At 41.4% G+C, this 23,963-nt stretch overlaps 1 protein-coding gene across 1 annotated transcript in view; it reads right to left on the bottom strand.

Annotated features, from left to right (window-relative positions):
• Positions 1-23,963, bottom strand: part of CFAP99 (cilia and flagella associated protein 99) — a 94,737-nt gene that overhangs the window by 37,395 nt on the left and 33,379 nt on the right. The window contains exons 5-8 of the mRNA XM_042458433.1: positions 21,632-21,744; positions 15,643-15,811; positions 9,079-9,159; positions 2,649-2,717 (exon numbers count right to left, since the gene is read on the bottom strand). Coding sequence (XP_042314367.1) covers positions 2,649-2,717; positions 9,079-9,159; positions 15,643-15,811; positions 21,632-21,744 — 432 coding nt within the window. The remainder of the gene's footprint in view (positions 1-2,648; positions 2,718-9,078; positions 9,160-15,642; positions 15,812-21,631; positions 21,745-23,963) is intronic.

The raw sequence follows: 23,963 nt of genomic DNA, 5'->3' as shown, positions 1-23,963 counted from the left end.
TTGTATCCCACCTCTCCTTGTATTGGATCGCAGCGGGTAACAACAAACATAAGAACAATAAAAACAGAACACAACAAACCACAAGTAAAAACATAACAAATCATATAAACTCCAATTCCCTATCTTCCTCCCACCTTAAAATATCATTAAAAACAATAATTCCCAAACGGAGAGTGAACATTCCAAGGAGGTCAATTTGGGAATGCCTGCCGGAAGAGATCCGTTTTTATTGCCTTCTTAAAGGCCTCCAAAGATGTTATACGGTGTGTAATGACTGGGCCCTCCAGTCATTTGGGGACTTCTCCTGAACTAATGAGAGCTGACATCACATGCTAATGAGCAGCTACATCATAGCTGACGTAAGGCTCACCTGGCCAATCAGCAGTGCCAGAGCGGCCTTTTCAAGAAGGTTCCAGGAGAGGACTTTAAATACCCTGTAGGACCATGCTTCCTTTGTTCTCCATCTTTGTGTTTGTTTGGGGAAACCAGCTGTGTGCTTGCATGGAGGCAGGCAAAAGTGATGCAAGTGGAGCTATGCCATGAGGGCCAGCTCCTTGCATCCGAGAACTCAACAAGGACTGCAAATCCCATCCCTGTGTGAGTAGCTAGGAAGTTAGTGCGTCTAGGTTTTTGTTATGTTTATCTAATAGCTTGCCTGAAATGAATACTTTATAACTATGCTTTCTATACCTGCAAGGCAAGGAGGCTTTGCATGAATGATACCTTCCTATCTTATTCTATTTCTTTAAAATAAATATCTTTCTTTAAAAGTATCTGCTGTCTCTCTCTGCTCCTGTAGACGCGTCTTAGCTCGGCTACTGGTTGCTAAGTTAACAAGGGAACGGAAACTAGATCTCTCCCTAGCAAGTCCCAGTGTGTGCTTAGGGAAACGTAGTTCATTGAGATTCACTGGGTGGTGGCAGCGAAGAAAATAGGACCTCAAGGGGTGCCATTCAGCTCAGCAGGGAGTGGGAATGGAGACCGAGGAGATCCTAGAAGGGAAGTTTAAGGGACTCCCTGGGAGTAAGAGCCACGCACAGGGCTCATTGCCCCCAGGGATCACTACATGGTGAATCTCTTCTGGCAGGTCATTCCAGACTTTTGGAGAAGCAACAGAAAACATCCTCTGGAAAGTCAATACCAGTCTGGTTTTCTTGGACTGCAAGAGATTCTTCCCAGAGGATCTGAGGGTGCGGGAAGGATTGTATGGGAGGAGGCATTCCCTCAGGTAAGCTGGACCCAAGCCATGTAGGGCTTTATAGGTAATGACCAACACCTTATACTGTGCCTGGAAGCTAAAAGGCAGCCAGTGTAGGGATTTTAAGATAGGTGTAATAAGTTCAGATTTCGAACTCCCTGTAACCAATCTGGCTGCCATATTTTGGATCAGTTGCAGCTTCCGAACGAGGCATGAGGGTTGCCCCATGTAGAGCGCATTGGAGAAATCGAGACGAGAGGTTACCAATGAATGTACAACCATTCTAGGTTTTCCCGTTCCAGGAAGGGTCATAGCTGGCATATCAGCCGAAGCTGGTAACAGGCACTCCTGGCCGTCGCATCCACCTGAGATGACAGCTGAAGCGATGAGTCCAGGAGTACCCCCAAGCTATGAACACAGTGTGTTCCCGTCCAGAACCATTAGGATTGCCTATAGCGAGTACCTCCGTTTTATTTGGATTCAGTTTAAGTCTATTTTCCCTCCTCCAATCCATTATTGACCTCAGACAGTCATTCAGAGGGGAGATGCCATCCTTGGTCACCGAAGCAGTCCGAGACATGGAGAAGCAAATTTGGATATCATCAGCGTACTGATAACAGCTTGCCCCATGTCTCCGGATGATCTCACCCAGCGGCTTCACGTAAATGTTGAATAGCATTGGAGACAGTATCGTGCCTTGAGGGACACCTGATTTGAGCTCCCTCTTGGCCGAACAACTGTCCCCAAGCGACACCATCTGGAACCTACCCGAGAGATAGGACCGGAACCACTGCAAAGCAGTGCCCCCGATTCCTAACCCTCTCAGGTGTTCCAGAAGGATACCATGGTCAATGGTATCGAAGGCCACTGAGAGTTCCAAGAGCACCAACAGGGCCACACTTCCCCTGTCAAAACACAGACAGAGATCATCGACCAAGGCGACCATGGCAGTCTCAACTCCGTAACCCGAGCTGAAGCCAGTTTGAAATGGATCGAGATAATCGGTGTCATCCAAGATTGTTTGGAGTTGGTTGTATACATCATGTATATTATTTTATTAATACAACAATCCAATATGATAGGTTGGTACTGCTTGACACTGAGGTTAAAATGAGCTTCCTAAGGCACCTAATTTGTGTAAGGAATTCTTATTTCTAAAATCACACTTTAAATCTGCAATCACATACACACTTTCTTGGGAATAATTCTATTGAATACAAGAGGTTTTACTTCTGAGTACCATGTATAGCATGGCAGTATTGTGCTATATTTTATACCAGCTGTGATGTTTAAAAACTAGTACAAAAGCACTCCTACTTGAGATTATGCTCTCAACACAGAAATGTCACCAAAATGGTTGCTTCAGAAGTTCTAAATCAAGATACAGTTGTTTTGCACTCACACCATTTATGATTTCATGATGCCTTGGATCATTCATTAATTTACTTACTGGGCTTTTATGATCATTCTTTGGGGCTGCACAATTGAACTGGTTAATATTTGCTTCCAGCAGCAGTTCCTAAAGTTAATACAATGATTTTAGTACATATTCAACTTGTTTTTTTGTTGGATACATAAAAGAGACAAAACTATTCAAAAACAAAACTTGAGTGCAAGTGGAACATGATCCCTGTATAAAATGTTACAATGTAAAGTGCTCCTTTTCAGAATTCCACACAACCAATTTTACTCTCCTAGCCCCTCCCCAATTTTCTGTCCCCCCTTCCAGTCCCTCAGTATCCCATGTTCATTGTGCAAACTCAGCCCCCATCTGTATTGTTAGATACCTTAGCATTATTCCTAATTTTCTGTACTTCTACACACTTCAGTGCTCCTGCAAGCCAACGGATATTACAGGAGTGGTGCCATCTTCACTCCATAAAGACTTTCACTCAAATATGTTGAGATAACTATAGTATATAATTGACTAGCAACAAGGCTAACTGAATAGCACACCTGTTTTCAAAGTTGTGCAAATGTAGTTTCCCATTCCAAGGATATGATTGTCACTAATGTAGCACTCTAGACACAACACAAATGTGCCCAGAAGCCAGCCATATATTCTGCTGCATAATTTTGCTTCTGTGTTATAAGTGATTGCAACAAGAAAAAACAATATCCTGCATTGCTCTGAGCACCACAGGGTCCTTATTTAAAAGTAAAACAGACAATAACTCCTCCAACCTCCCATATAAAAGGCAAAATTCTCTGAGATCTGTAGTACAATAAGCAAATAATAAGTTAATGAATTACTGTAATGCAATGATAATAATGCAATGTTATTGATGTAATTATTTTAACGGTGAGAGGGTCTAGGGGTCATTCTAACTTTTTATTGTGTCTTTGTACATTATTTTATGTTGTAATTCCACCTTGATAGTTGCTGAGTGACTCTAGCAAGCAAACTTTTGCAGGTCTAGAAAGCCCTGGTAACCAAAAAGTACTTTCACATTTAGGAAGTACTTTTTGGTGCTCAATATTTTATGTTCAATCTAAGGTACTGTAACAGTATTTATATATCTAACTGTATTTAAGGTAAACGTAATATGTATAATGTATATCTAAAGTAACTGCAATGCTGTGGAACTTTCCAGAAGACATGAGAAGAATTCTACTGGAAATAACCTATCTAGTTTTGGAATATATTAATAAATCTGATAACAACTCCCACTCTTCCAAGTTCAAGCAGGTGTAAGGCCTACACAAGAAGCCTCATTGCGCCTCTTCCCCTGCACACCTCCTGGGACAGAAACTTCTGTAATCATGGCTGAAATTGAGATAATTTTACCACCTGAACTGAAATAAGATAATCTCTCACTGTCATCTGAACAGGCTAGTGTGCTGGTGTCTGCTTCTGGAGTTTTTCTGAAATATTTATTGCTGTTCTGTGTCTTCAAGTCATTTCTGACTTATGGTGACCTTAAGGTGACACTATTAGAGGGTTTTCTTGACAGATTTTGTTGAGAAGAAATTTGCTCTTGCCTTCCTCTGAGACTGAGTATGACTTGCTGCTCAGTGCAGGTCATCCAGTGGGTTTCCAAAGTTGAGTGGGAATTTGAACCTTGCTCACCCAGTGTCCTAGTCCCCCACTCAAACCACTACACCATGCTGACTCTCTTCTTTCACTCTCCAGCTCCCTTATAGTATATCTCCTGTAGAGATGTGCATTTTGGCAGACTCATCACCTTGCCATTTTGGTTCCCCTCTGTAGCATTCAGTGGCCTGGTGTAAGCTCCCCTTGAATACCTCACACAGTATTTTGGGTCCTCATATTCTCATATCTGGAGATAGCATGTCTTTGAGAGATTGACAGCCATTTAGGAACACCATTTAGGTCAGTTTCCCAGGAAAAAAGGAATGTGTCCCAGGACCTATATATACATCCAGGTAAACAAGGCCATCAAATCTAAATGTGTGAATGCAGTATTCTTTCCTTCCTCCAAGTAATCTGCATATCTTTCACAACTTGAGTCAAAGAATCTTCTCACACCCAAAGCACTAAGCCATCTTCTCTGCCTACCTCCTGTTGTATGCCCAGCCAAATTTTCCTGTTCACCCATCTCATTTGAAGTAATGCTGACAGCTGATGTGGAATTCCCCAGTCCATCCCCCAATAACCTGTGTTTTTTGGGGGGAGGTAACATTGGTGTTGGGAAAAGAGAAGAGTTCAAGAAAAAGATTTTGAAAAGGGTAGTAATACGGCAGTGACGTGCTTGTCTATGTTGTCCCATCTCTGATATATCTGGGATGGTGCACTTTCTTACTCCCTGACAATTCTTTTCCAGTGCTTATGAAAACTGCACATTCTTTGGGACTCTCTCCAGAAGTGCAAATGGTGTAACAATGACCCAGTACAGACCGCCAATTTGCAGCAGCCTGGGGCCAAATTTAGGGTTCCGCAGTGCGCAGAATCCGCATGCTCCAGAATCCTAACACATATAGACAGCGGCATCTTTACATGGCACCGTCCATACTTGGCACATGTGCATGACACAAGTGCAGTGCCGCATCCACACCTCTGGGTGTCACGTTTGCGTCGTGGACACATCACAGTGCGCCACTGGCACAGTGATGACGTTGTCCCTGCGCGCCAAAAAGAACCTGGTTTTTCTGGGTTCTCTTTGGTCTGGAAGGACGCCACGCGGTTTGGCTGCCGCGGCATCCCTCCAGAGGAAAACTGGGCGCCTGTAGCCCAGACTTAGAGAGAGGTATGTACCGGACCAATTTTGCTATAGTACTAGAATGTTCTGGAGCTATAACACAAGAATGATCTAGGGCGTATAGTATCCTAAGTGGCATGGCAAAATGTCAGATTGCATCCTCTTGGGTTCCACAGGAAGAACTCTTGGAGGATCCTTTCTCAGCTGGGAAAAAGTTCAATGATTAATAATACCAAATGCAGTGTGGGAAACTTGGGCAACTGGGGATAGGAACAGCCAGCTCAGTATCTAAGGCAATGAAGAATGCAACATGTTTTCCACAAGTGATGTTCCAAGTGACAGGTCACAGTGTCAGTTCTGTCTCCCTAACAATTAAAGAAAAGTGGGAAAAGTACAGTAAGAGGAAAAATGGGAATAGCAAGTTCAGTTCAAAGAATTCTGGTGTGTTCCATGGAGTCTTCCTAAACCATACTTCCTTCATGGGTCTAGGAATGAAGGGTGTCCCATTTATTTATTTAGTGCCATTACTGTACATGGCTCTTTACACAAGCATCTTACAATTGTTAATTTGATAGTTCCATGCCCTCAGACTCACAATCTAAAAAGACATGAAACATAACAAAAAGGGGATGGCAGTGGGGTAGAGGAGGGACTTCTTGCAACAGACGGGTTGCATATCATGCTAGTTGGAAGAAATGTTTTTGTCAGTAATCTCAAGAATTTGATCAGAAGGGCTTTAAGCTGAGTTTTGTGGGGGAGGGAGACAATATTAAGGAAGGCAAAAGGGCTGGAGAAAATAGTCAAATTGACATAGAGGAAACAAGACAAATAGTGCAAGGATCCAACAGTGGGAGGCAAAAAAACTTGCACAGGCAGCAAGTAAAGGGGACCCATGGTCTGTGATGTCTCTACACTAATGCACAGAGCATGGGAAATAAGCAAGATGAACACGAACTCCAAGTACAACAAAGCAAATATGATATAATAGGCATCACTGAAACCTGGTGGGATGAGTCTCATAATTGGAATGTAGAAATAGAGGGGTATAACCTTTTTAATATAAATAAGGCCAAACAGGAAAGGAGGAGGAATACCACTATATGTCAGAGATATTTACACCAGTGAAGAGATCCAGGACATCAATACTGGCAGCCAGGTGGAGAGCGTCTGCATAAAAATTAAAGGGGAGGATGTTATGGTGGGAGTCTACTAAAATCACATGGAAGAACTGGATTACGACTTTCTAGAACAGATGACAACACACTCAGAAAGGAGAGATGTAGTAGTGACTTCAACTATCCTGATATTTGCTGGAATTCAAGGTCTAGCAAATTCCTCACTTGCCTGGAAGAGAATTTCATTGTCCAAAAGGTGGAAGAGGCAACAAGGAGATCAGCTATTTTAGATCTGATCCTAACCAACAAGGATGACTTGGTTAATGGGGTGCAAGTGGTGGGATCATTAGGTGGAAGTGACCATCTTCTCCTGGAGTTGGTTATAGAATGCAAAGGAGAAGCCAGGCATAGTCAGACACGCATTCTAGACTTTAGGAGCGGATTGTAGTAAACTTAGAGAAATACTGGAGGTGATCCCATAGTCAGGAATACTAAAAGAGAAGGGAGTTCAAGATGGATGGGAGTTTGTCAAAAGGGAGATACTGAAGGCACAATTTCAAACAGTTCCAATGAGGAAGAAAAATGGGAGGTGCCTAAAGAAACCAGGATGGATGACTAAGGAACTTTCAACTGAGCTAAGTTTTAAACGGAATTTATGTAAGAAATGGAAAAAGGGGGAAATCACCAAAGAGGAATTCAAAGAAATAGCAAGCATATGTAGAGATAAAGTCAAAAAAGCTAACGCGCAGCATGAATTCAGGCTTGCTAGAGAGGTTAAGAACAATAAAAAGGGCTTTTTTGGATATGTCCGCAGCAAAAGGAAGAAGGAAATGGTAGGGCCACTGCGTGGAGAAGATGGCAAACTGCTAACAGGGGACAGAGAAAAGGCAGAATTACTCAACACGTTCTTTGCATCAGTGTTCTCAGAAAAGGAAAAAGGTGCTCAACCTCAGGATAATGGAGCAGAGGACAGAATAGGGGAATTTCAGTACATAATAAGTAAAGAGACAGTAGAGGAATACCTTGCTAATCTAAATGAATTTAAGTCTCCAGGACCAGATGAACTACATCCAAGGCTATGAAAAGAGCTGGCAAATGTAATATCGGAGCCATTGGCAATAATCTTTGAGAACTCCATCGTCCAGTTAGTCTGACATCTATACTAGGAAAGATTCTAAAGCAGAACATTAAACAGAGAGTCTGTGAACATCTAGATGGCAATTCCATAATCACAAAAAGTCAACATGGGTTTTAGAGAAACACGTCATGCCAGATAAACCTGATCTCTTTCTTTGATAAAATTACCAACTTGGTAGATGAAGGGAATGCTGTGGATATAGTATATCTTGATTTCAGTAAGACCTTTGACAAGGTTCCCCATGGCATTCTTGCAAACAAGCTTGCAAAATGTGGGTTAGACAAGGTATCTGTTACATGGATTTGTAATTGGTTGACTGACTGAAGCCAAAGGGTGCTCAACAATGGCTCCTTTTCATCCTGGAGAGAAGTGACCAGTGGGGCTCTATCCTGGGGCCAGTGTTATTCAATAACTTTATCAATGACTTGGATGACAGAATTGGGGGCAAACTCATCAATTTTGCAGATGACACCAAATTAGGAGGAATAGCTAATACTCCAGAGGACAGGATCAAAATTCAAAATGACCTGAATAGACTAGAAAGCTTGGCCAAAGCTAACAAAATGTACTTCAACACGGAGAAATGTAAGGTACTGCACTTAGGGTTGAAAAATGAAAAGCACAGATATAGGATGGGGGACACCTGGCTAAAGGAGACAACATGTGAAAGGGATCTAGGAGTCCAAGTAGACTACAAGTTGAACATGAATCAACAGTGTGATGCGGCAGCTAAAAAGGCCAATGCAGTTTTAGGCTCCATCAATAAAAGTATAGTGTCTAGATCAAGATAAGTAATAGTGCAATTAGCATCTCATCCACCCATCACTTTATTTATGCCCCAACTTTTTCCAAAGCTGGCACTCAAGATGGCTTATAAAACAGAAAATAAAAAAAATACAAATTAAAAATGTGTGTGGTTAAAAACATACAAAGAACAGTGACTAAAATATTATTAAACTGTCAACAAAATTTTAAAAGTCTCTAAATTAGGAAGGAGTTCAATACATAGTCACCTATAAATTTATCATTTGTCTCATGATAAATTTGTCTCATAAGTTTTTAAAAACTGTATAAAAGCTGTTGTCCACCACTACATTTTATGGCAGGAAATCCCACCAAATGAACTATGCTCCAGTTGAGGATTAGTCATGTTCTAGTCATGTTCTAGTCATCTACTCTCCATTTTATTTTTTGAGAATTCTTATGAAGCCTGGATAAAACGTAGTTTGCTTGGTATCTTGGCTTCCTTTTACCAGGCAAAAAAACAAACAAATGGGGGAAAAACAGAAAGAAAAGGAGAATAAAGGGAAGAAAAGAAAATGAGGCTACATCTAAAGAGTGCATGTCACCACAGAGATTCGGCAGACTGAGAAGGAAAGTATTATTTTTCAAAATTCATCAAATATAAATAGATTCCAGCAATTATGCCATAACAAATGGATTACAATAAGATCACACTGAACTCACCTCTGCTTTACGACGATTCTCCAACTTGATTTGTTCTAGTTTCTGCCTCAGTTTAGGAGGCTTATAAGTGTTTACAGGAATCTAAAACACAAGCAATCGAATAATTAAAAGTTATAAAATATATTTTTTTTAAAAGGAAGGACATCAAGGGTATATGTTTCAGTTATTTCCCATGAGTGCAACACTCTGGTCAAGCAAGAGTGATGCAAAAATATTTTTTAAATTAGCTTTTAAAAAGATTTTACAGAAACAAACATAACCAGAAAACAATGCATCTCAAATCCAATACAGCTAAGAAGTCTCCAGGTGACATGACAATTGTAACACAGTATCTTTCAAAATTTAACCTGTGAAGAGGAAGAAGAGAGAAAATTGGAATTTTCATTCACATACGTAATAAACTTGGACCAAGTCACAGAAAATTTAGAATGGCCTTGGTTCATACAGGAAACATATTCAGGGGTAGCCATGTTAGCTATGCAGTAAAATACAATAAAAACCAAAATCAACAAAAAAGCGGTAACTTTGTTGGCCCAACTAAAAAGTACAACATAAACAAAAACAAAGATTAATTGTTTGACAGAATATATTCATTAAATTGCAAACCAAACTGTGTTGTCTTTAGCATGTGGCATAATATGCCTTCAGTGTTTTCTGCCATTTCATCTATTCTTCCTTGAACAGAGTTCTTACTGAGAACTTATTTCCAAATATATGAGGGTTACCAGATTTAGCAGTCCAGAGTGAGATGTTATATGATGCTTGCAAACAATCACTAGACTGTTGTGAAACTTTAGCAAACACATTTTCAATGGGTTTCTGTTTCTGAAAGTTTTCTTGAAATGAGTGAAAATACCGTATGCTAAGTTTTGTTTGCTTTATCAGAATGTATTTTCTTCAAAGGTACAAGAAACCTCAAAGATTTCATGGCTTCTTCTGAAAATACTTTTTCACACAATAGGCACATTGGTTGCTGCTGGTTATTTTCTGCTGATACAAATCCATATTTCAGATATTCCACACTATCTCTGATTTAGTTTCTGGGCAAAGGACAAAGTGTTGGACACAACATGCGGGGAAGATGGGCAGATTTGTGTGAATTCAGGATGTCCACTCAAAGAATCATACTCCTCATTTTGGCGAGTGCGCTAAATAAGTGGATTGACGCGATTTGCATTGGGGCTCTGTTCGATCTCACTGCAAATTGGTCTGGTGTGGAATCCCAATTTGCTTGTGCTCCTGAACACCATCGCAAGACCCCCAAGGTTGCAAATCTCCCATGATGCCCTGCTGCAATTTGCCCCATTTTCTTCCAGTGGCTCTTTTCGCTTTCAGGTCAACTGGGGCTCCATTGGAGCTCTCTCTCTGCTTCCCTCTCCTTCCCTTGCAGAGCAGCCTGGCCAGCAAGCGCTTTCTCTCTCCCTGCCTCTCTTTCTCTCTCTCTCTCTCTCTCTCTCTCTCTCTCACACACACACACACACACATATCCCTGGTAGCCAAATTCAAAGGGATCCTCCGTGTCAGAGCCCCATCCATTTCATCCACATGTACATCTATCCTAAGGATGTATACTAATGTTTTTGAAATAGATGTGAAGGAAATGAAACATGAGGATGGAAGGAGAGATGGAACTCCCAAAATTTATTATTTTAAAATAATAATAATAATAATAATAATAATAATAATAATAATTTAGGTTATTAGTTTGCTGAGGCACCAGAGCTCTTCGGCAGAGAAGGCTCAATGTCTCTGGACACTACAGTTCCCAGAATTGCATAGCACTGAGCCAGGACAGTTAAACTGGAGTTAAACTGGATTATCTCCCCAGTGTGGATGCAACCTAAGAGAAGGCAACTGAATGACAGGAGGATGAATGTAGATATATATAGATATAGCTTTTTAAGGGGTTTTGGACTTCAGCTCCCAGAATCCCAGGCTATTGGCCAACATGGCTGAGGCTTCTGGGAGCTGAAGTCCAGGATCCTTTAAAGGGCACAGTTTGGGGACCACTGGGATAGATGTAGATGTGGATGAATTGGATCGGGGCTCTGACACGGAGGACCCTTTGAATTTGCCTGCCAGGGATGGGAAACTAGAAGGGAGGAAGAAAAAAGGGGAAGCTGTCATTCAGGTGAGGCTAGCATTCACATGAAAGTGGAGCCAGGCTCCCTTCTTAGCCCTGGAAGTGCAAAAGTTCAGGATGCCTTCAGGGCCCCACTGAGCATGTGCAAGGGTCCCAATTCAAATTGTTGAATCCCCCATGGTATGCACCAGTGTGGAAATACAATTTGCACTCACTCCGCTTTGCCTGAATCCGCATCACGTGACTTCCTTCTATTCGATTCCCCGTCAGTTAGGAAGGGCAACAGAACAGCAACCAGCTATGAAAATACATTCTCATTATCACGTGAATGCGAATCACCCAATCCGCAGAAGCCCCGGATCTGAGCTGCAGAGACCCCGTCTGATAAACGCCATAGTTACCTCAGTGACTGACACAGCTAGGAGACTAGCAAGCTACTCTCACAAGAAGGAAGCAGTGTTATGCTATAAACATACGACCATAAATTTTGTAAAACTGAATCAGTGAACCAAATGAAATCTCACCCCAAACACATTCAGAAACAAATAACTTTCATTTCTACCTGGAAAGGAATACTGCTCTCCCATAGGCCACATCAATGCTGGATCGAATGTCCAGACTATAATGTGTAATAATTTAGTGGTTGTGACCACATGGCAGCTTTGCAGACATTTTCATCATCCTCAGGCACACAGCAGAAGCAGAAGAGACAGCTACCACCCACATACAATGAGCTCCAATTTGAATGGGTGGCTCTTTCCTGGCTAGTTCATAGGCCAAGTGAATTGCTAAAACCACCCATTTGGGGAAATGTTGTGGAGAAACCAATTAGCCCCAGCTTTGAATTCAAGTAACATACAGTTTCTTAGACAGTCTTGAGTTCAAATTCCTGTACACATGAAAGGCTAGGGCAGTGTAAACATCAAGGGACTGCAGGGTTGGTTTGAAATCCAGGGTTTTTAATGAATGATGGCAACACAATGTCCTGGTTCTAATGAAATGAGGAAATGACTTTTGGCAAGAAAGGAAAGTCCACCTACGGAACCATAGATAAGGTACACTGATGCACAATCAATTAAGTTCACTCAGACTTCTAGCAGAACCGATGGCAACCAAAAAGGATAGGTTGCTTACCTGTAACTGTTTTTCTTTGAATGGTATTCTGCGAATACACACAAATGGGTTATACGTGTGCCTGCGCAGAATGCTTGGAAATCTTCTGAAATCACTAGGCAGACTTTAGTTTGTAATTTTTTGGCGGTAGCTCCACCCACCTCTATAAAGCCCCTGGTGTTCCTGCTCTTTCCTCAGTTCCAGACATTACACTGTATAGCAGCGACAGAGAGAATTTAGCAATGAGCAGGATACGACTGAGGGGAGGTTGGGCTGGATCTGTGTGTATTTGCGGATGACCACTTGAAGAAATACAGTTACAGGTAAGCAACCTGTCCTTTTTTGTGGTGTCTGCGAATCACACAAATGTGTTAGACTGACAAGCTTTGGTCAATGGAGGAGGGAGTATCATGACACAAGTTGTAAAGTTCAAACAAGTTGTATTTATTTAACAACACTAAACTCTTGAACTTAAAGTGCAACTGTCAGAGTCATTTCTTTAGTGTCAGAGCGTAGATAATATGCAAAGCATGTGCAAATGTCATTTGTAGGTTTCAAGACATATAATAACAACAATGCAATTGTCAGTGTAAACTTCCTTAGTTTCAACAGTAAACAGAACATGTAATACATTTTAATGCATACCTGACAGCAACACTGCCCTCTCAAAAGCTGCAACCTATCTGGCCTGGTGTCCAGCCTGTAATGTTTGATGAAAGTCAATGGCTGGATCCAGACAGCAGCTTTACAGACATCCTCCAAAGGCACCCCAGTCAGAAAAGCGGAGGATGTTGCTACCACCCTAGTTGAGTGGACCCGAACCCATGAAGGGAGAGTTCTATCTGAGAGTTCATAACACAAATGGATGGTACCAGCTACCCATTTTGAAAATCTCTGAGCAGTCACAGGTAGTCCCCTTCTTCGCCTCCGAGTAGCAAACAGTCTCTTGTGGCACCTCAAACCTGAGGTCCAGGTAAATGGCCAGAACCCTTCTAAAGTAGAGGGTGTGGAGCTGGTGCTCGGTATCAGTGGTCGGATTTGGGGCCAAAGTAGGCAACGCAATGTCCTACTGACGTGGAAGACCGACACCACCTTTGGAAGGAAGGTAATGTCGGCATGGAGGACCACTTTGTCCTTGTGAAACTGAAGGTAAGGCTGGTCCATCTGCAAGGCACAAAGTTCGCTTGCACGGCAAAGAGGTGATGGCTACAAGGAAAGCTGTTTTCCAGGTCAGCAATCTCAAGTCCATAGTGGCCAAAGGTTCGAAGGGTTTGGCTGACAAACAGGAAAGCACAAGGTCACGGTTCCATGCCAGACACTGTCAGGATGGAGGTTGTTGAACCTCCTAAGGAATCTCTTCACAAAGGGATCCTTGAAGAGGGAAGGTCTGCCTTCGAACTGGTACTGTGAGCAAATAGAAGACAGATAACATTTAATGGATGTGAGGCACAGTCTCGAGTCAGCAAGAGTCATCAAGAACTCTAAGACTATCGAGACTGAAGCACGGGATGGAGAGAGGTCCCTGGCAGAGAGAAAGTCCAAGAACTTGTTCCACTTGAACATGGGTGACAATTTTGGGAGTTGGGTCAAAGCAATCTACAGTGAACAAAAGGCTCAGATAATTGTTAACAATGAAAGAACACAGAATATACAAATAGAAAGAGGAACCAGACAAGCTTGTCCCCTGTCTACTTTATTATTTATGTTAACACTTGAAATTCTAAACAACCAAATAAGATCAAATCAAAAAATTAAAGGAGTACAGATTCAAGATCTTTGTTTTAAACTCAGAGCCTTTGCCGATGATGTTATCATATATTTGGAAGGCCCAATAGGTAGTATAGTCCACTTAAAGAATATAGTTCAAGAGTACGGTCTCCATTCCGGTCTCAAAATCAATGACAATAAAACAGTTATAATAATTAAAAATATGACACAAAAGAAGAAGAACTGCTACAAGAAATATCTGGTTATAAAATAGAAAATAAAGACAAATATTTAGGAATCAATATAACGAGAAGAGATATTGATCTCTTTCACAATAATTATAATGTAGTATTCAAGGAAATCAAGAAAGATTTGGAAAGATGGTCCAGGTTAAAGCTATCCTTTTTTGGTAAAGTGTCTGTGATCAAGATGAATGTCCTTCCCAGATTTAATTTTTTGTTTCAAAATCTGCTGGCCGTATCTAAAAGACCTAGAGATGTGGCAGAAAGATTTAGCAAAGTTTTTATGGAGTGGACACAAAGCAAGAATTAAATGGAAAACGTTGACTGATGAGACTTTATGAGGGGGCTGTGCATTGCCAAATCTAAAAGCATACTATTTTGGAGCATGCCTCTGTTGGATGGAGGATTGGATTAGACTCAAAAACGACAAATTATTGATACTAGAAAGTATTCAACTGAAATTTGGTTATCAGGCATTCCTATGGTATAATAAATCCACAGAGACTTTTCTCACCACTGTATTAGAAATTCACTATTAATTCACTATTATCAACAGAAGATGAATGGCTCTACAAGCTATGCGAGGCAATGGAAATGGATATATTAACAGCCTGTGTGGAAAAAAAACTATGTTGAAAAAATAAATTTAATTGAAAAAGACTGGAAATGTGAGAAAAAATATAGAGAAAGAAAAAGTATGAACAATGAAAGAGGAAATTGTAAACCTAGTACTAATTGTCAATTAGTATCTAATCTCAGAATTTCAATTATGTGTTAAGTAATGGGATCTTTCCTTTCATCTTTCCTTTATGCGAGAAAACATATTATGATGAATCAATAATGCAACAAGACATATAGTAGATATAATCACTCTCCTCCCCTTTAAAGGAGTTATAGAAAATAGTCTGTATAGACTTTGGGAAGTATAGTAGCATTTGCTTCCTTCCTTTTTTTCTTTTTTTCTTCTTTTTTCAGAATGACATCAATAGATAAGAAACTTGAGAAGCGCAAGATTAAGAAGTGTAAATACCATCTAGAAAGTTATTTTTTTAACTAGACAAGAAAAATATTCACGAATCGTGTCATGTGTATTTGTTTTCATTTTTGTTTGTTTCTTAAATGTATGTCAATGTGCTTTATATGATTGTGTGTTACTGTTCTGTTGTATATGTTTTTATTTGTTTAATGTTTTTTGTTTAATGTTTAATAAAAAATTATTATATAATAATAATAAATAATAATAGGATTTATTTATATGCCGTCCAATCACTGGGAATCCAGGCGGCTTACAACAGAGGGGATAATAGACAGTCCCTTGCCCTCAGGCTTACAATCTAAAAAGACACGACACAAAAGGAGAAGGGAATGGGGGGGGGAGGGGGGAGGGAAAACCAATCTTTAAAAAAAACCAATACTTACAGGTTTTGTTTTCTCTTGCTGCAGAATTAACTCAGGAATCAGGATAGGCCGTGGATGAGGTACTGTCAACTTAAATTCCTTTGGTTCAGTTATCTTTGAAGTTGTAGTAATGTATTTACCAAATTTATCATCAAGCTGATCAATTAGTTGTTGTACCTTTGGCTGCAATCTTCAAGCAAAAAGAATATATAATATTATTTTCATTTCATTTCCATGCAGTTTCAACAAATGTACCCTGCTCATCAATGCCAATACATTGGGGAGGGAAGGAGCTGCATATAGGGATGTATAGGAAAACACAATTCTTATTGCCAATGCAAGTCAAGCAGCAGACAAGTACCATTAAATTTTACAGTTTATGTTATTTTATCTTATTTATTTTATTTTCTTATATCCCGCCTTTCTCTCAACATAGGGACTCTATCACCCTCCACCTTAACAGTAGGAGGAACTTTCTGACAGTAAGGGCTATTCAACAGTGGAACACACTCCCTCGGAGTATGGTGGAGTCTCCCTCCTTGGAGGTCTTCAAGTAGAGGCTGGATGGCCATCTGTCGAGTATGCTTTCATTGAGAGTTCCTGCATGATAGGGGGTAGGACTGGATGGCCATTGTGGTCTCTTCCAAATCTAGGATTCTATGATCTATTCTATGTTAGAGTATACAGTTTATATTTGCTCACTCAGAAATCTTTGGACTGCAACTTCTATCATGCTAGCTAGTTCCAATGCGACTTGAACTCCAAGAGAAGCTTGAGGTTCCCTGCCCTTCTTTCTATTTCACAAGGTTTTCTAAACGTATGTGCAGGAGAGAGTACATATTTCAGCAGCAGAATGTACACTTTGCATAGATATATATTAAACCCTGAGATTTCAAGTAAAAATACTCAAGCAGCAGAGAGAGAAATACCTTCGCCTAAAACTTCTAAGTGTTACTGCCAGTCAAGACTGGATAGTACATGGCTAAATGGATAAATAATCTAAATGGTACAAGTTCCTGTTAACTTTAATTGATATTAGTAAATATATTGTACAGGATTTGTTTTCTTCTAGTGTTAACTGTAAAAAGTTTAATTCTACAGTCATACTTCAGTTATTAAAATAGGTATGTTCCTGGACATACCTTCTTTAACAAAAAAAATCATACTGGATGCAGAATTAACATGGATTTTATTAGTTTAAATACTTATACAGTCACCCCTCCAAGTCCGTGGACTTGAAATTTGCAGACTTTATGATCTGCAGAGGGACAGCCCGCCATTGAGGTGAATAGGGCACACTCCTGCGGTGCGTGCCCTATGCTCACACACAGGAACGCACCCCATTCATTTCAATGGGGCTTGCTTATCTGCAAGACTCCTAACTACTGGGGTATGTCTGTGTTCAGAATGAATCCCCTGCAAGTTTGGAGGGTCGACTATACATATACTTATGTACAAATACACTGTATTGCTGCAAATTTATATTATAATTATTTTTTTAAATGCCAGAAATGAAAAGTTTTATCTCGTACATAATCATTCCAAAAAACACAAGAGGAAAAGCAGAAACCAAAAAGAATGAAAAAGGATAAACCTTTTTGCAATAATAAAGGTAAAAGTAAAGGTTTCCCCTTTGACACAGTTGTCAACTTATGTCTGACTCTAGGGGGCAATGTTCATCTCCACTACTAAGCTGAAGAGCCAGCATTGCCAAAGACGACTCAGTGTTCATGTGGCCAGCATGGCTGCACAGAACATTGTTACCTGCCCACCAAAGTGGTACCTATTTATCTACTTACACTTTTATAGAATCATAGAATCATAGAATCGTAGAGTTGGAAGAGACCACAAGCACCATCCAGTTCAACCCCCTGCCATACAGGAAATCACAATCAAAGCATCCCCGACAGATGGCCATCCAGCCTCTGTTTGAAGACCTCTAAGGAAGGAGACTCCACTACACTTCGAGGGAGTTTGTTCCACTGTCGAACAGCCCTTACTGTCAGGAAGTTCCTCCTATTGTTGAGGTGGAATCTCTTTTCCTGCAGCTTGCATCCATTGCTCCGGGTCCTAGTCTCTGGAGCAGCAGAAAACAAGCTTGCTCCATCCTCAATATGACATCCCTTCAAATATTTAAACAGGGCTATCATATCACCTCTTAGCCTTCTCTTCTCCAGGCTAAACATCCCCAGCTCCCTAAGTCGTTCCACATAGGGCATGGTTTCCAGACCTTTCACCATTTTAGTCGCTCTCCTTTGGACACGCTCCAGTTTCTCAATGTCCTTTTTTAATTGTGGTGCCCAGAACTGGACACAGTATTCAAGGTGGGGCTTTTTACATGCTTTCAAACTGCTAGGTTGGCAGAAGCTGAGACTAGTGACAGGAGCTCACTCCATCACACAATGCTTGGGCCTCGAACTACCAATCTGCTAATCTTGCAATTGTCAGAGTTAGTGTCTTAACCACATCCTGTTTGCAAAAGTACAAACTATTAAATCCTAAATGCCTGAGGATGGATAGCTGCCACCACCACTGTAATGACTGGGCCCTCCAGTCATTTGGGGACTTCCCCTGAACCACAAAGGGTTAATCTGGGGGGAGGTACATGCTAATGAGAGCTGACATCACATGCTAATGAGCAGCTACATCATAGCTGACGTAAGGCTCACCTGGCCAATCAGCACTGCCAGAGCGGCCTTTTCAAGAAGGTTCCAGGAGAGGACTTTAAATACCCTGTAGGACCATGCTTTCCTTTGTTCTCCATCATTGTGTCTGTTTGGAGAAACCAGCTGGTGCTTGCACGGAGGCAGGCAAAAGTGATGCAAGTGGAGCTAGGCCATGAGGGCCAACTCCTTGCATCTGAGAACTCAACATGAACTGCAAATCCCATCACTGTGTGAGTAGCTAGGAAATGTGTTAGTTAGTGTCTCTAGGCTTTTATTATGTTATCTAATAGCTTGCCTGAAATGAACCCTTTGTAACTATGCTTTCTATACCTGCAAGGCAAGAAGGCTTTGCATGAGTGATGTCCTTTTATCCTAATCTATTTCTTTAAAATAAATATCTTTCTTTAAAAGTATCTGCTGTCTCTCTCTGCTCTTGTACACACGTCTTAAGCTCAGTTTACTGGTTGCTGTAAGCTAGCAAGGAAGGACTCTAGAGATCCCTAGCAAGTCTCAGTGTGTGCTTGGGGGAAACTTAGGTTGTTTGGAAAATTCACTGAGTGGTGGCAGCGAGATAGGACCTCAAGGGGTCTCATTCCGCTCAGCAGGGAGTTGGAATAGAGACATATGAGATCCTGGAAGGGAAGTGTTAAAGGGACTCCGTGGGAGTAAGAGCCACGCACAGGGCTAATTGCTCCAGGGATCACCACATGGTGGCAGCGGTGGTTTTCGGACTTTTGGAAGCATTGCTTGCTAGGCAAGGGTGTTTTCCACTTTGGGAGCTATAGTTTCAGTTAGGTACTTTGAAGAAAGGTTGGATAAACACTTCTGTTGCCATGGCTAACTCAAATGGTAGAATGTGGAACTGAAAAGGCCAAAGGCAAAATGAAGATAGTGTCAATGGTCCTGTCAATTGATATATGAAAATAGGCATCCTTCAGATCTATAGAGATAAAGTAATTTCCCTGTCAATGGAGAGATATTTTAGAATTGTAAGAGCCAACATAGGTGTCTAGGTGTAATCAAGCAGTTCATATCCTAGGGCTTTAAGAGTGGGCAGAATCCGCCACCCTTTTAAGGTAACATGAAATACATTCTAGGGAACTCTGAGTAGACACTGGGGGTTTCTTCACATAGTGGAATAGATCTGATTTCTCCATTTAAAGATGGAACAGGATTGCAAGTTTCAGAGACAGAAAGGGGAGCATAGAAGAACAACAGTTGGAAGAAAAGTAGTAAACAAGCTTATGCCAATTAAGCACCCAAAGTAAGAATTTGAAAACTTGAAGTTACTGAAAAGGAAGAGGTTGGAGGTGACAGATAGCTTACAATGAGAACCCCCCTAAACCCTGAAGATGATACTACAAATCAATTATTGGACTCCTTCGGAGTGTAGTGGAGTCTCCTTCCTTGGAGGTCTTTAAGCAGAGGCTGGATGGCCATCTGCCGGGGATGCTTTGATTGAGATTTCCTGCATGGCAGGGGGGTTGGACTGGATGGCCCTTGTGGTCTCTTCCAATTCTACGATTCTGCTTCTATGATTCTATTCACAAGGAGAGTGACAAATGAGTTGACTGCCTAGGGATTGGGATGTCTGATGGCTGGAAGGGCGTCAATTCTAAAATCTAGAAAATGAGAAAATGGTTGCCCATGCTATGAGCTATATTATGTATCTTCTGTATTCTCTCAATGTGTTGTGGGGTTTTGTGCTAAGTAGGTTTTCCCCATCAAAGGAAGATCTTAAATTCTAGTATTTGAGTTTTTAGTAATGCTGCAGGAACAGTCATGTCAGGGGATTGGATTGGATGGCCTTTGAGGTCTCTTCCAACACTATGGTTCTATGATTCTATATTTCCAGCACTCTTGCCATGGCCTTCATGTCACAATCTGCCACATGGCAGGATGTGTTGAAACATAACTAATTTGGTTTGATGTTAAGTTTGCCCCATCTTAATCTCACAGAAACAGTCAAGGAATGAGGATGCCTTTTTCACATACAATATACTGGAACCATGACAAACAGGTAATTAATATGCAGCACAGTGGCTGCAGTAGAGGAGAACATTCACCCATCTAAATGTAGTTTCTTGCCCTCATCAACAACAGAGGTTGTGTGCCCATTATGATTTGTTTTATTCTCCGTTGCCTCACTGATGATCATGGAATGACAAGACTGATTAATCCAGTCAACCATTACCCTTTCCTTCTAATCCATGTGGGAACTAATAACACTTGATATAGTCTTTGACATATATCAAAGACTATGCAGTTCTGGGCATGAAGCTGAAGGGCATAGTTTCCAGACCCTTCACTATTTTGGCTGCTGTCCTCTGGACACAATCCAGCTTGTCAACATTCTTTTTGAATTGTGATGCCCAGAACTGGACACAGTATTCCAGGTGAGGCCTGACCATAAAAACATATTAAAGAAAGATGAGGGGAAATATCAAATGAAATCAAGAGAGGAATTAACATCAGAAAATATAGAATGTCATCGGTTTGCCTATTGTCAACTACAGGAGAGGTTCAGACAAGATATAAAACTGAAAGGAATAGAAGAGGAAATGGTGGAGTTTGAGACAAATATATAAAATGGGAATAAACATCTAATAGCTAAACATTACCAATTACAGTTAAAGTTAGACATGAGACAGGATAGAATCAAAGACAAAACAGTACTATGAACCCAAAATATAGGTCATACTATACAGCTAGATCACTGGGGAAAGCATGGAATAAAAATCTGGCATTTACAAGAAGCCATAATATTAAAAATAACCTTTTCAAGATGCTATATGTGACACCTGACAAATTAGCACAAATGCAACGTAATACATCAAATAAATGTGGGAAGTGTAGCAAAGTTAAAGGAAAGTGACAGGAAGAGCCAGCCACACCAGGAATAACTACCACCTTGACTGTCTGCTGCTTGCTGCTGATAGTTTCAACTGGAGGATTGCTGCCTGTCAGGACTGCTCCCTTCAGAACTGGACTCCAGGCACCCAGCCAATTACTGGCTAACAGCCAGGCAGGACCACCTGTCCCCTTGCCAAAGGGATAAAACCTGGATGCATGTTGTGGTGGACCTGCTGCCAGCAGGGTTGCTGCTAAAGGGGGAACACCAAGGGGGGGGGGTAGCCCTTTTGGGGCAGCAGCTTTTGGTGGTGGGTAAGGACCAGTAGTAAGGAGGGGAAGATAGGGTACTGATCTTTAGTTTTTCAGTGAAAGCAACAATTATAGTACAATGTTCTAATTATCATTAATTTAACAGACTCATGTGGCAATCCAGTGCATATCAGAAAAAAGCTGCACTTGCTTAAAATGCATAAAACTGCACTGATACTTACCTTTGCAATGGTTTGATCCATTTATTATTTACATAAACAGAATCATATATTTGGTTCCATTCATCTTTTATCCATGTATTCAAATTCATGCTATTGAAAAAGAACCTAAGGAACTGAAAGCAATGTATGCATTAAGGAACATTAAGTAAACCAAAAGAAAAGATAGTGCAAACCATTAATTTTTAAATATAAGATGGAGTCAGCTATTTAAGATTTAAACAATGGATCACATTTTCTATTTATATAATTGTAATGAATACATATCTATTCCTATTTTTATTTGTATCTAGAGATAGCAAAATCATGGGGTTGGATTCAGACTAACTAGAACTCTTCTCAGAGGGCACTCCCATCAGAAGAAGTTGGTAGCTAAGGTCCTGACTGCATAGTCAAGGAGGAACACCTGCCCCTTGGGAAAGGGAATATAAGCTGGGTGCCTGTTGGGACTGAGGGGAGTCAGCACAGGGGAAAGAGAGGAGCTGCCGCTCCCACCACCCCAGGAAAAGTTTGCCACTGTCCTCTTGCTGCTGCTGCTGTCACCGCTGCTGACCTCACCTGGTGGACTTCTGTGAGACTGCTCCCTGCCAGAACCAGGACCTAGGCACTCAGCCAGTTCCTGGCTGCACAACCAAGGAGGATCACCTGCTCCATGGGAAATATAATCTGAGTGCCTCCTACAGTGGGCCTGCCACGGGGAGGGGTGCCACCAAAGCAGAGACGCCAGGGAAGTGAGGGTGAGGGTGAGTCCATTTAGCTGGAAGAGAAAGAGTGGTTTGAGCTACTGACAGCTTTTAAATAACCTGCCTTCTGTTAATAGCAAAGTGTGCTATAGGGAGAGCATGGGAGGAAAAGCAGCCCAGGGAGCAGCCATTATGACAGATATGGTATGGGGATTCAGCTCTATTACCTCAGATGAAGGAACAGCCACAGGGAAAGTGGTTACAGTGGTACCTCGGGTTACGAAATTAATTCGTTCCGCGGCTAATTTCGTAACCCGAAAAACCTTCGTAACCTGAATTGCCATAGGCGCTAATGGAAAAAAATAGCTCTCTGCTGCCCTCCGGTGGCGGCATAGCGCCGAGGTTTTTTCGTAACCCGAAAAAACCTTCGTAAGCCGAAACAATAAATCCCTATGGGATTTTTTCGTATCCCGAAAAATTCGTAAGCTGGGTAATTTGTATCCCGGGGTACCACTGTACTCCCAAGCTGACCCCCATTTCAAATAGCCCAGAAAGCCTTAGCAAAGGCCCTCTGGGCTGAAAATGCTGCTGCTCAATGCCAAGTTGGTGAATGGAAAGAGATCACTGATCCAGGACTTGATCCTGGATGTGCATGCCAACCTGGCTTGTATTACAGAAACTAGCGAAGAAATTATATTTCTCTTCCACCACTATGTCTGCACAGTTTTGTTCAGCAGAGCTGTTCTGAGAGCCCAGGGGTCTTTTATGTTCTGGCCCCCCAAAAGATGACAAAGATCATTTCACAGCTTGCTGTGAAGAAATTACAAGAATTTGCAGACAAAATAGCTCAGATTTGCTCTGACTTGGATGTTATAGTTGACATAGGTCCAGTGGATGCAATCTTAGCACCTGCATGTCCTGTATTATTGGAAAAGTTTCAATTTGAAAATGTGGACAGGTTCCTTGGAGAAGGGGGGGCACCCCATGCATACTGGATCCTTGCCTTTTCTGGCTTCTGAAAGCAGCTAAAGGGGGAGTGGCCGAGTGTGTAAGGGAATGTTTCAGGCTGCATAAATTGCATCAAGGCAGATTTCCAGCCTGCCTAAAGGAGATTGTGATGAGGCTGTTAATGGATCCCACCATTCTGGATAACAGTCAGTCAGTCTCTAATATTCCATTCTTGAGAAAGGTTCTGGAGCGGTGACCTCCCAGCTCCAGTGGTTTCTAGATGAAATGAATTATCAAGATCCCTTTTAATCTGGCTTCAGACCTGGATAGCTTTGGTTGCCTTGGTGGATGACCTAATACAGGGAACTGGAGAGGGGGGAGTGTGTCCCTGTTGATTCTGCTAAACCTCTCAGTGGCTTCCAATACCATCAACCATGGTATTTTTCTGAGCTGACTTTCTGGGATGGGACATGGGGGGGCATTGTTATGCAGTGGTTTCAGTCTTTCTTGGATGTGTGAACCCAGAAGATGGTGTTGGGGGATCCTGTTCACTGACCTATGGCGTCCCTCAGGGTTGTGTTTTGACCCTCATGTTATTCAACATCTACATGAAACATCTGAGAGAGGTCATCAAGGGATTTGGGGTGCGTTATCACTAGTATGCGGGTAACACCCAACTCTAGTTTTAGCTGTGCAAATGCACT

Source organism: Sceloporus undulatus, chromosome 3, assembly GCF_019175285.1.
Source record: "Sceloporus undulatus isolate JIND9_A2432 ecotype Alabama chromosome 3, SceUnd_v1.1, whole genome shotgun sequence".
NCBI classification, from domain to species: domain Eukaryota; kingdom Metazoa; phylum Chordata; class Lepidosauria; order Squamata; family Phrynosomatidae; genus Sceloporus; species Sceloporus undulatus.
This window is presented reverse-complemented; position numbering and strand designations above follow the sequence as displayed.